General features: G+C 47.3%; 1 protein-coding gene across 2 annotated transcripts in view; it reads right to left on the bottom strand.

Annotated features, from left to right (window-relative positions):
- Positions 1–4,805: 4,805 nt before the first annotated feature.
- OPHN1 (oligophrenin 1) overlaps positions 4,806–13,367 on the bottom strand; it is a 275,094-nt gene continuing 266,532 nt past the window's right edge. For both annotated transcript variants that reach the window (XM_031944591.1, XM_031944590.1), the window contains exons 23-25: positions 12,451–12,501; positions 10,965–11,015; positions 4,806–9,559 (exon numbers count right to left, since the gene is read on the bottom strand). In XM_031944591.1, the coding sequence (XP_031800451.1) occupies positions 10,973–11,015; positions 12,451–12,501 (94 nt within the window). In that variant the 3' untranslated portion in view covers positions 4,806–9,559; positions 10,965–10,972. The remainder of the gene's footprint in view (positions 9,560–10,964; positions 11,016–12,450; positions 12,502–13,367) is intronic.

The raw sequence follows: 13,367 nt of genomic DNA, 5'->3' as shown, positions 1-13,367 counted from the left end.
CAAAACTTTAAAATTGATAACTTTTGGGGAGGTCTCCAGTTGTGCCTGCTGGGGAGACGGGGGCTTCAAAGCTTGCGGAAGCAGTGTCCAAGTTCCCTCTCCACAAGCATTGCTCCCCTGGACAACGGCTTCAGGTTCCGAGTAGAAGCAAGCTGAGTCGCCTAGAGGACACTGCTCTCGCGGGTCTCTTGGGTATGGGGTCCTGGTCTTTCTCCATCTAATATTTAATGGGGCTGATTTAGCTGACCTTGGCCATGCTTTCCTCCCAGATAGCTCCCTGCTCTAGCCAGGCCATTTTGACTGTCTCATTGAGGCAAGGGGCAGTAGCATCAGTAGTGGGGATGGCGGGCCCTTTCTCCACAAAGTCTTCCCAACTCCCTCTGATACTGGTACTCCTAGTACCAATGATGACTTTAGGGATAAGGCTGATGATTTGGGTGAGTTTATCTTATGTCCTGATACACTCCTGAAGTTAACATTGCGATTTTTTCCCCTTAACTATCTGTAATTCTCTAAGTAAACCATCCCAATGTCTGCAGAGAGAATTTTGCTTTATCTTTTGTTATTAATTAATTGCTAATTAATATTAAAACCATCGGGCATTTATTATGAGCTTATGGTATCCCGGGCATTATGCAAAGTACTGGGGCTACAAAGAAAGGTAAAAGCATTCACAATCTAAAGGGGGGGTTGAATATATCATGAAAACAAGATATTTACAGTGTAAGTGGGAGGAAGTCTTTGAGGGGGTCCTAGCAGTGAGTAGAGTGGGAAAGGCTTCTTGCAGGAGCTGGAATTTTAACTAGAGCTTTGGAGCCAGGTGGTGGAGAACACACCTCACATGGGGAACGACCAGTACAAAGGCATGGAGATGGGAGGATGTGTCCTGTGCTAGGATCAGCAAAAATGTCACTGGGTCGTTATGTTTCTAGTGGATCCAGATGTGGCTCGAAGGTGGTCGTGAATTAACTCAAGGTAGACATTAATTGGCATTCCCGGTGTCTGAGGAGCCATCAGACAAGTAGGCCATAGGCTGCATGTGGTCCAGAACACTCCCGAGTGCAGCCCGAACCAGACACAATGTAATTGGAAAAAACAAAATAGCGAAAAATCCAAAACATGCAGTTTTCTAAATCATCATATGCTCAACAGGGATATTTACGTATGCTTTAGTGGTCTGTTTCTATTTGAGTTTGACATCAGTGTCCTAGACCATTGAGACAACTGGGGAATTTCTTTGGCACATGATTTCTGTTTTTGGAGAGGTCTGAGGTCATGAGGATGGGAGACAATGTCAAGTCTTCCATCTTGTTGGTCACGTGACCTAGATGTCCTCTCCCATGTTATTTCATGAGTTCTTTTTTTTTTTTTTTTTTCCTTTTTAACCTCATATAATGTTTCTACTTCTTGATTTTTACGGATTCAGCTATACCTGTTTTAATTTCTTTTTCTGAAGGTTTTGGATTGCTGAGGATTGTGGGAACACGACTATTTGGCCATTGTGTCTGTCATCTTATTTATATAGTCAAATAGACTGGATGGTCTGACAGACAGGTTGGTAAAGTGGATATTAGAGCAGCTTTGTAATCATAAAGGTCTAAGGTCTACTCCTTCTTAGCTCTATGACCATGGGCAAGTTATTTAATCTCTGAATACATTGGATAGAGCACCTGGCCTGAAGTCAGAGCTGCATTCAAATCCAGCCTCAGACACTGACTAGCTGTGTAATCCTGGGCAAGTCACTTGACTCTGTTTACCTCGGTTTCCTCATCTGTAAAATGATCTGAAGAAAAAAATGACAAACCACTCCAGTATCTCTGCCAAGAAAATGGTGTCATGAAGAGTTGGGCACAACCAGAAAATGACTGAACAACTTTTAGGGAAGCTCTCTTAAGAGGAATTGTTAGTTCAGTGAAGAATTTTTACAACTGGAGTTCCCCACCATGATGAAATCATAAATCAAGCCCTTCATCCAATTCTGCACCCTCCAAATCAGAGCCTACTTAAATATCAAAGCCCATTTTTGTTTGTTTTATGAGTACCGAGGCAGTATACCATAGCGGATGGATTGTCAAGTCTGGAATAAGGAAACACCTGGGTCAAATTCCACTTTATTATACATCTTTCTTTATTTACTAGCTGCATGATCCTGAGCAAGTCAGCTCACCTTTTTGAATGTTTCCTCACTTCCAAAATGGGAATAATAGCACTCATAATACCTACCTCTCCTGGAGTTGTGAGGATACAATGAAATCAAGTTTATAATGCATTTGCAAACCTTAAAATCACCTATATAGACTCCTAGGTCTAAAGATGGCAGGACCCTGAGAGGCTAGCTAGTCCAACCCTCTCATTTTATAGGGAGGGGGGAAACTGAGGCCAAGAGAGGGGAAGGGATTTACCCAACCACTTAGACACAGAGATGGAACATGAATCTGTGTAACCTAAATCTGGAGCTAATGCCCTCCCCATTATACCATATTGCCTCCCTATACACATCAGCTTTTTTCTGGTTCAGCTTCCATCAATGTTGCAAGCTGCTCTGGACAACCAGGCTCCAACAGAAGAACTCTGGTTCTCTGCTCACTACTACAGAGGGATTCCTGCTTAGTTTTTAGTCTGAGTACTGCACCGTGATTCTCCATTTGGCCTCTCATTAGGGTCTCACCCCAACTGTGCAGCTCCGTAAGATGATCATTCGATGTGGCAGGTCATCAGTGAAGTGCCTTGAAGCTCTGCGCTTGGTCCAGTACCATTTTACAGTTTTACTGATAACGTGGTTAAAAATACAGAGAGTGGGCTCATCAGATTGGCAGATGGTTAAGAAGGAAAGCTAACCCAATAGTTTAAAAAAACTGAAGCCAAAGGGGTCTTGGTATATAACCCAGAGAAGATTAGTCAATTCCGTGAAGAGCTGTCAAGACTTATTCTTGTTCTGTTTGACCCCAGAGCGCCTGAGAGATCAGTTTGGATTCAATGCAGGACAACCTAGCCAGTGGTTTTTCAAGAGTGAAACAGACCCTTCCTTGTCTTGGAGGTCTCCAAAAAGAGACCAAGCCCAAACTGACATCCATTTATAGTGGGTTTTCCTCTAGTCAAAGCAGTGGAGGTAGGTCACACTATATAGCTAGCATACTTTTTTTGCAGTCCCAGGGCTGGATTCTGCTATTTCCATCTTGTTCTGTCATATACACGTACTTCAGACATGGAACTTTATAGCATTATATTTATGTTCTTTATGACTTTTTTTTGAATATCGATTCTTTTTTCATGAAATAAAGGCTTTGATCCATATAGAACATTGTCTCTTATTTGTCTGTATTTTTATCGTTTCTGAAATCATCCTGGGGGTTTCTAATATGTCAAGGCCACACGTCTGCAGATAATTTCAGAGGAATGGGCTTCTCAAACTTTTGCCACTCATGACCCCTTTATTGGAGAAATCACAAGCCCTGAGTATGTAGGTATATAAAGTAGATATACAAATCACACATTTACTGATAATAAATCAGAATTTGGAAATCCCCACATTCAGTTACAACCCCACATGCAGAGGTGGGCTGGATAAGGCCAGTGAAATCATTTACTAAGGCAGATGCAGGTGTTGACAACCTGAAAGCTAGGTCCCATAACCCCCCACTACTTGAGTTCTATAAATTAATGATTTTGTATGGCCAGTGAATGAGGTCATAAATGGCCAAATGGCCCTTGGCCAAAAAAAAAAAAAAAAAGGTTTCCCAGCCTTGCCACATGGGGTCATGAGCTAGGATGTGGGTAGCCATGTACCTCCAAAGTGTCAGATTTTGTGATCTGTCAGCAAAAGTAATCTCTTTTCTCCAAGGTCACCCTCCTCTGTACATGTGCTCCCAATGAATGAATGGATTTCTGAGCAAATTTTCTATCTGTTTTTGCCATTTAGTCTATTCAGCTGGTCCCCACCACATGGAGTTTGGTTCCCAGGTCCTGAAGGCTCTATCAGACTTCCTAGGGCCTCTGAGACTAGCTTCTCTCTGATTTCATTAGATCATCGATGGAGGAAGAGACCAGGATGTATTTTTAATCAAAGGCTGTGATACCAAACAGCTGGCCGCATGTCAAGGCAGCTGAGCTGGGTCACACTATATAGTCAGCATAAATTACTTGCAGCCACAGGGCCGGACCCTGCCATTTTCATCTTGCTCTGTCATATACATATACTTCAGACAAGGAGCTTTAGCATTATATTAACATTCTCGGTGTTGAGTGATTTACTTTTTTCATGGGAAAAAGGCTTTAATCCACAAAGAACATTTAAGTTTCTTATTTCTGTCTATATTTTTATCATTTCTGAAGTCATTGTGGGGGTTTCTAATATGTCAAGGCCATTTGTCTGCAGATAATTTCAGAGACATGGAGGTGATCTCATTCGTTTTTTCAGGAGCATTTTTTTTTTCTGATTCCTCCTAACACTCTCTCCTATCTCTGCTTGCCATGTTACATTTTGCTTTCAAAATGACCAAAATTGAGATGTTTTGAAAAGAAGCAAGCTGGCTTGTGCTGGGGTCAGCTCAAACCAGCGCCTGAGAACCGACTGTAATATTTCCATTGCGAGCATTTATACTTTGAAACTTATATTTGAAGCAAATGCTACAAGTTAGGACATAATTTATTGTCCTGTTGATTGTTTAGACTTAAGAAAGTGGGTGAGAAAATGTTAATGATGCAAATGAAACCGAAAAGTTTCCCTCCCATTTGTTTCCCCCAAAAGCTTTGTTGTTAACCATCTACACTCCTGGAAGGAGGAGGCTTTCCTACAAGAAATGGGAAGTTCAAAACACCCTGTGGGGCCCAGCTTGATTACGGAAACACAGCGAGACTTTTGACCCTTATCCATAAGTTTAATGAAATCATGGATTTGAAGTTGTTGCTTTTTCTCCTCCTTTTTTATACCCACACTCATTTCCCTTCAGAATTTTCATTGGCTGATGTTTATGAGGTTTTAATGGATCCCTGAAGTTATCTAGACCAACTCTCAGATTTTCTAGAGGGGGAAAGTGAGGCTCAGGAAGAAGGGACTTGACCGAGGTCGATTAAGTAGAAAATGGCAAAGCTGGGATTTGAACTCTGTTCTACCAGCGTTCTTCCTGATATTCCATTAGCTTGATACTTTGGTAGCCAATAGTACCATCTTTATATATGTGCAGATTTGGCATCATGGTTAAGGAATCATGGTACCTGGAAGGGCCCTCAGAGGCCAGTGAGTCCAATCCCTTTATTTTTACAAAGGAAGAAACTGAGGTCCAAGGAAGAGACACAACCTGTAGAGGGTCTATATATGACCATATATAGAATAGATACAGACTCTAAAGGGATTTCTTGGCCATCCAGTCCAACCACTTCTTTCTACAGATGAGAAAACTGAAAACCAAGCAGGCTATGTGACATATACTAGATCACACAAGTGGGAAGCATCCAAAGCAGGTTTGGAGTGGAAGTTGTTTGGAGGGGAGCTATTCCACGACCCTTGACCTACGTGAATATCTCAAGCTTTTACCCTGTGTTAAGCATCAAGAGCCCCAAACCTCTTTCTTTATGTGAAGGGGGAGATACTGAGGAGAAGATACACGGTTTTCTTTTGTTCTATTCAACAAACATTTATTAAGCACCTACTATGTGACAGCCACAGTGCTAGGCGCTATGGACACAAAAAGACAAACATGAGACGATCTCCTGCCCTCGGGGAGCTTACATTCTACCTGCTTGTCAAAAAGTCAATGCTTCATTTCCAAAAGAGCGAGGACAGTCTTTAAGCAAGAGTTCTATCTGGTTGAAGTGAAGGCAACAGGGGATGGGGTGGGGGGATGAGGAATCCAGTTTCGGAAGAGTCTATAGCCCCACATCGGGTGACTGGGCAGGGAAAAGTCTGCACCCTTGGCCCTTTGTCACCATGTTGGGGCAGGAGCGGGGATGGTGGAGCGAGAGGGAGTTGTGGCCGTCACAAAGAGGTTGGCCTTTGGGCTGTGGCCTGCCGCGGCGAGATGCTGATTTGGTTGGATAATTGTCAGTTTTAGCCTCAGGTTGGCTGACCTAAGACCCCTGTTGATTGTGTGTAAGATCCCCAAAGACCCCCACGGCCTCCTCTTCTGTTTGACCTCTTTGCCTGGGCCCTTGTGTCCCCCTTCCTTTTCCTTAGAACTTCACCTTGCTCCTTCTCTGAAGTCCTCTGGGTGAGAGGAGGTCTGGCTTAATGCCTTACTAGTAGATAAAGGCCATTCCTCAGTGGGAATCCTGCAGATGCTACAGTGATTGGGAGGTCATTGTTATTCCAGCATCAAGAACGGACCGGAACTGGAAGGCCCCTTAGAGGCTATCCAGTCCAATGCCTCACTTTATCATGGTGAAAACTGAATTGGAAACAGGGGAAATGACTTGCCCAAAGGACTTCAAGGCCTGCTAGTCCTGTACTGCACCACATTCACTCTAAGGAGTCTCAGTGGGTGGCTATCAGACTTCATGGATTGCCCCCCATCCTCCATAGGCACAGACCCCGTGATGGGGATACTCGAAATGGTTCTATTGGGAGGTTAGTGAAGGAACAGGGACTGTTCAATCTAGAGAAGAGAAGACTGAGCTGGACCATCTGTGTGTCTTCCAAGTACCTGAAGGACAGTCCCAAACAGAAGAACTAGGAGCAGAGGTGGCAGATTGTAACTCAATGCCTTGGAAAAACTTCCGCCCAATGAGCACTGGGGGTTGGGAGGGGACCTCTATTTGGATGCACAGAGAATTCCTATAAGAGTTAATCCTTTTTACCAATGCATGTAGCACTTACTCTGCAATGGAGTCTTAAAGAGTGACATTGCCTGCGGCAACAAGAAATGAAATGATCTAGCCAGGGTCATCCAGCTAGGGTGGAATCTGAATCCAAGTCATTCAGACCCTAAGACCAACTCCTTAGCCATCATGTCTTGCGGCTTCTCCTCTGAGAGCTGTCCAAAAGTGGAACAGGCTGGCCATGGGTTTAGTAAATCCCTCAGGAGAAAGGTTCAAGGGAAGCTGGAGAATCAAAGGATCATGGGATCCCAGAACTAGAGCTGGCAGGGCTCCCTGAGGCACCTAGTCCTACCCATTTTATAGAGGAACAAACCGAAGCCCAGAGAGAGAAGTGACTCATCTGAAGTGACACGGGTAGTAGCAGAGAGAGAACTGACAGGCAAATTCTCTGTTCTCCGTCTGAGGAATCCCAGTCACACTTGGACTAGACCAGTTGGCCCCCACACTTCCCTCCAACTCACCTCCCCGAGGCTAGACTCTAATCTTTTAACTGGATCTCATTTGAGGGATTTCTCAGCAGCTTCAACTAGGCTATTGCCTAATGTATAATGGAGTGGCTCAATCAATTTGGGTGTGGCCCAAAGCTCTCATTTTACAGCTGAGGAAACTGAGGCTTCCAAAGCAGAGATGGAGCAACTTGTTTAAGGTCATCCAGCTACTAAGTATCTGAGGCAGAGCCTAAATTCAGATCTTCCTGACTCTATTCACTCAGCACCTACCCACCCTCCCAAGCCCTTGAACGTTTGGACTACGTCCACGTTGAACTCCCCAGTAACCCAAGGTGAGAAGGTTTTCTTGGTTCTGACAACAAAGGCCCCAATAGCACTGGGTTAGCAGCCCTGTGGCACCGAGGCACCCACCTGCAGTATGCTACCCTCCCCTCTTCCTCCTAAGCACGATTACCCTTCTCTGCTGGCTAGATAAAAGGCAAAAAGGTCAGTCCCGACCTTGATGATGTCACGCTGGAAACCCTAACAAAGTCGGCCGAAGTACGGGACATTTTCTCCTAGCTTGGGGCTGAGGAGGTGATGGGGAGGAGGGGAAGGCAGGACATGGAGATGTTTACTCCCCAGAACTCACTGTGTTCATTTGCCTTTCACTTGCAGATCACCTAGGAAAGGTCCTCTGAGGAGGGATTTCACAAACAGCTAAAATGCCCAGAAGCCATGCACACACAGGGCAGGATATGCTGGAGTTAAAAAAAAAAAAAAAGGGGGGGGGGTGAGTCACATAGGAACATTCTAAGCTAGGTGTGAACAAGGTTAGGCCGGGGAACAGGTTAAGGGTTAGTAAGAAGGCTACCAAATCGGAATTAGGTGTTCAGTGGGAAGGGTTTCATGGGGTAGCCAATCTATGGGACCCCTGGGCTCAGGGCAAAGCTAGTGTTTGAAGTTTGAAACCTAGCTACGGTTTAAGGCCTGACTAAGGCCTGTAGACTACGGCCCCTGCTAGATGAGAGGAAAGCTTCTTCCCACTGCAGGAGGGTTTCTTTTGTCTCTGGGAGATGTTTATGGAGGGTTTGGCCTCTTAACCTGGAAGTGGTGAAACTTACGGGCCTGTGGGGGGGGGGGGGCGCGAAATGTTGCTAACCAAATTCAAAAGGACCAGTTTCCTTTGTCAGCCTCTGCGTGGAAATTCGTGACTCTACAGAGAGGTCCTTAGGCTTCACCACGCTGCCCAAGGGGAGCAGGTTACACGGAGCAATTGCCGGGGATGGAAGCGGGGAGCCCGAGGCAGCAGCCCGGACCGGATGTTGGAAATGGGACGCTGTGATTGTGTTCTCTACCCCGGCGCTCCCTTAGCCTCCCAGCCATCTCAAAAGCCCAGCCCCTCCACAAGAGGGCCAGGCAGAAGGGATTCTTTTTGGAATGCTTCCTGATTCTGTTTCTCTCATTTGTTCTGGGAAGAAGCCGGCGAGAGGAAAACAGAATGAAAGTTACTCAAAGAAGGCTAAACTTCAAAAGCAGAATGTTTGCTTGGCGCGTTTTGTCTTGTTTTTGTTTGCGATTGTTTCCAAAATACTCATGCAAGAGAGCTGGCAGAAAACCCAGAAGGAGAGAGAGACAGAGAGAAAGGGGATAAAGGGAGGAAGAGAAACAGAGAGGAGACGGAGCTGAGGGAGTGCTCTTAACACCAACCATGCTCTGGGTGACCCACAGCTGCCAGCTGGAAAATAGGGAAACCACCCAATGGAGGGTTTCCTCTGCATGGCAAACAGCCAGACGCATGCAACTGCCCTGGTCAAGCCAGGGTTCTCCGCGAGCATTGTCTGGGCAAAGGAATGGATTGGGGTGACAGAGGCCCAAGAGTTGGGGTGTCGGTTCCAATGCCATCAGAACTCGGCAGCCCTCAGAGGCAGGATACCGAGGGGCTTGGGGGCTAGCCACAAGCCAGTCCCAGGCACCCTGACTTTGCCTCGGATGGCTCGGAGTCTGACCGGAAGGAGGGGGCTCTCTTCTTTACCCCAGGGAATACAAGCCCGAATGTCCACAGCCTGTACGGGAAGTCAACAGGCTCTCTTTCCACCGGCCTCAAGATAGCTTTTCTGAGACCGGAAGGAAAAGATGCAAAAGGAAAATAAAACATGTCCAGAGTCCCACTAATTCTACAGTTTCCTGGACTCTCCCGAGCCAGGTTCCAGCAGGGAGCTGCCTTTCAGCCCAGGAGTCCTGAGCACACAAAAGAGTTTAGAGGAGGCCCTTTCAGAAGCATGGAGTCATCTGGGACCGGCCAGGATTCCTAAAAACTGGAAGAAAGAGAGAGAAGCCGTGATCAGCACATGTGTTGGTGGCACTTAGGCACACGCCGAGCCCTTTGAGTGACGAGCTAGCCTCCGCCAACGTCCTCCAGCCTAAAAAGTCATCACTCGCACCAAGTCATGATCACCCCCTTGGAGAGAACAAAACATCAGATTCCAGGTGTAGAACCCTTCAGGCTTGGCTCATTTGTCCCAGCTACCCTGCGATGGTCTCTATCTGTGAACTTTGAACTCTTGAAGAAACCATTTTAAATCTCTGGATCTTTCCCATGTTATGCTGAATAAAAGTATAGATATGTAAAGACCAACTCCAGTCTGACCCCGTCATTTTACAGGTCCAGGGAGGAGACTCAAGTCAATATCACATCCTAACGGCTGGAAGGGTCCTCAGAGAGCAGCTAATTCAACCCTCTCACTTTACAGAGGAAGAAACTGAATTCCAGGAAGGGGAAGAGACTTGTCTGAGATCACATGACCAATTCAACAGTCACATAGACAGGATTCCTAGTCCAAGGACACCTGTTTCCCTGTCACACGGCGCTCTGCACATATCGAAAAGAAATGTCAAGGGGGCTCTTCGGGAGAAAGGCAGAGACACCCAAGTGGGATCACTTAAAGATAATTTCAGAGGAATGGAGGTGAACACTCCCGGACGAAGTGTAGTCTGTGACTACTGATGCCCAAGAGAGAATTCAGGGTGCGCCATCACTCTGAGAGTAAACTCCTCCTATCAGTTCCCGGGCTAGGACCGGCACTTCCAACTCATTGCTACGGGGTGTTTGGAGCAAATCTCTGACCCTAATTTGCAGGTATCTTCCACTGAGTACTAAGATCCCTCCCCACCTCAAAATCCATGACCATGCAGTCCTCAAGTATCTCCCACTCGAAACCCAGCAAGACTACTATGGGGCAAGTGATCCCAAGCCCCAGTGATCCTTGCCAAACTAACAAGACATCAAGGTCAGGCTGACACTGGCCGGTTCGGAAAGCGATCGAGGAGGATCAGCCTTCCGGGTGGCCAACAAGAGCCATGGTCAGCCACAGAATCCCGTCTGGCTGAGTGTCAGTGAGTCACCGAATCATGGAATTTAGGAGTTAGAAAGGCCTTCTGGGGCCACTGAGTCCAATCCAGACTTCCGTGAAAGGAATGTTACTACGACATACCCTGCAAGTGGTTATTTGGCCTCTGCTTGGAGGCCTTGATAGTCACACAGATCCCTCAAGTACCAATCCCGGAAAAAAAGAAGATCAGGAAAAGATTTCCCAGATCCAAGACCAATTGCGAGAGGAGAGGACTCGGGGTGCTTCTTCCTTTGGACCCATTGTGGATGATGGCCCACGCGACTGAGCTAGTAAGACCAACCCGAGCCAGAGATGTGGACCTTGCACTTACCTTGGGCCTCAACTCTCATCCCCAGCGAGTCTTCCTTGTTGAGATGAGGGACTGTGTGGAAAGGAGAAGCAAAATGTCAGTGAGTAAGATACCAGATGGTCTGCAGTGGGTATGGGAAGGGAGGAGAAGGGAGGGTCTGTTGAGGCTGCTCTCCGGCCCCGGGAGAAGGGGGAGAACAATTCCTCCTCAGGGATTTTCATCCAGGCCTGCTGGCTGGGGCCCCGGCTTAGGAAAGCTGTCTGGGAAAGGTGAGCAAGACTTTGATCTTGAAATAGAAGATGCCTCCGAATTCTTCTCATCCTCCAGAGTCATACTGAGGAATATGCAAAGGGACATCGGGACAGTGGGATTCAGTTACTTTAAGTGACCTTGAGGAGTTGGGTTGGGACCTAACAGGAAGCAGCCCAAAGAGAACAGTCTCGGAGACCTGAGGTGCAATCATTTCCTGATAGAAGTGAAAATTAGAAGGTCGGGGATAGGGGATGTTGTGGAAAGGTGGCCATTGGGGGAGAGACTTGGGGAGGGGATGGCAGTTCGGTTCTAAGTTGGGGGAGGGGTCTTCTGAGATCTCTTGGATTCGGATGTCAGCGAAGCCTTTAGGGAGAGACCACAGCCCGACCCAAGGCCTGTGAGAGTCTGTTAGGATAGAAACAAGCAAAGGCCTAGTGGATGGAAGGGGTAAGCCTCAGGTGAGGGATGCTGGCTCCTCCCTCGTGTCGGAGGAAGTAGCTAACGTTGCCTGCCCTCCTCTTCTTGGGAGAAGTCTGGGGACTGACCTGGAAAAGCCTGCCCAGCCTGGGGAGGTCAGGGCAGCCAAGACTGAACCCCAAAAGAGAGCCACCAGGGGATCGATTACAGGCCGGCTCCGGCCCTCCAATGAGTCCTTTGCACCAAGGACGGCGCTAGACTTTTCCGCCCACATCCATTCTCGGACAGGCTGGCAGAAAGTCGATCAGCCTCCAAGGCTTCACACCCTAGGAGACAGGGTGGAGAGACATGGGAGGAGTTCTCCCATGGCTAGTCCACAACTCCTCAAGGACGGCCAGGAGAGTAGATGGAAGAGCTGAAGGCCATGTCTTGTGGGGAGTCGGCAGAGAGCTTTCTCACCCCTGCAGGGCTCTCTGGAAGGTACCTCTGGGAGTCAATAAATACTGAAGTGGGAAGGTCCCTCACGGGCCACCACATCCAATCTCTTTATTTGCCAGATGAGGAAACCGAGATCCGGGCAGATGTGACTCACCCAGGGTCACATACAAGATCCTAACTCTGGAGCTGAAAGGGACCTCAGAGGCCATCAAGTCCGACCCCTTCATTTCACAGAGGGGAAACCTGAGGCGCAGGGAGGGGAAGTGACTTGTCTAAAGTCACACAGCCAGCATTTGAAACAGGTCTTCCAGACTCCAAATGTGGTGCCTTCTCCATGAAGCCTCATTACTAGTGGAGCACAGGCAGGAAGGAAAAAGTCTTGCCAAGGGAAGTCTCTTACCTTCCTGTCTTCCGAGAAGCCGTTTCAAAGAATCGGGTCCGGCAAGCCACCCTGCAGAGGGAAGCAGATCAAGACCTGTCAAGTTGCTAGTTTCCATTTCTCAAATGCCATCATGTCCACAACTGATCAGTTGGCCCCAAGTTCCTGTGGACCAAGCCCGGCCTTTTAGGGAGGGGCCCCCAGTCAGCCAATAACAAACATTTATTAAGCACTTCCATCTACTCCAAAACTGGTTCAGCTCGGCAGGACCAGCCCCCTCGCTTCCCATCAGCCACTTTACTAGATAGGACCACGAGAAGAGGCCATGTATCCTATCCTCCATTTTATAGAGTCAGAAAGTACAGCTAGGCAAAGTCCTCTGGCTTTAAATCCGGGCTATGTCCCACTTCACCCTACTGGGTCCGGGCCCTTGCCTCAACCAATGGTTAGTGAGCCCTTGGCCCAGAGCTCTCACAGATAGTAGGTGCTTAAGCATCCTTGAGCTGGACAGCTGATGGACCAAGGGAGGAGTGGCTCCATTTTTTTTTTTTTTTTTGATAAAACCCTGCCAGGACTCTTGGGAAAATCCTCAGTCTTTAAAGAACCCCAGCGATTGGCTGCTGTCGGACACGGGACAGCTGGGGAATTCTAGAACTGGACAACTCTTTGGGCCCCGCCCTCCCCAGCCGTTATTTGCTTGGAGAGTCTGTGTAATCACTGCTGACTATATTTAAGCTTTTATTGGAGGAAAATATGGAAAGAATCTTTGATTTTGGTGCCAACGTGAATCCTTTGTCATCTTGTAAAAACATTTCACTAATTAGTCAGAGGGAAGAGGGGTTTCTTCCTTCTTCCATTTCACGGACCCTCCAAACAATGGGTTGGGAGAGAGGAAGGAACTGTCCCGTGAACGGCCCTGGTTCCGGCTGGAAAGGCAG

The sequence above is a fragment of the Sarcophilus harrisii genome, chromosome X (assembly GCF_902635505.1).
Source record: "Sarcophilus harrisii chromosome X, mSarHar1.11, whole genome shotgun sequence".
In the NCBI taxonomy this organism is placed as follows: domain Eukaryota; kingdom Metazoa; phylum Chordata; class Mammalia; order Dasyuromorphia; family Dasyuridae; genus Sarcophilus; species Sarcophilus harrisii.
This window is presented reverse-complemented; position numbering and strand designations above follow the sequence as displayed.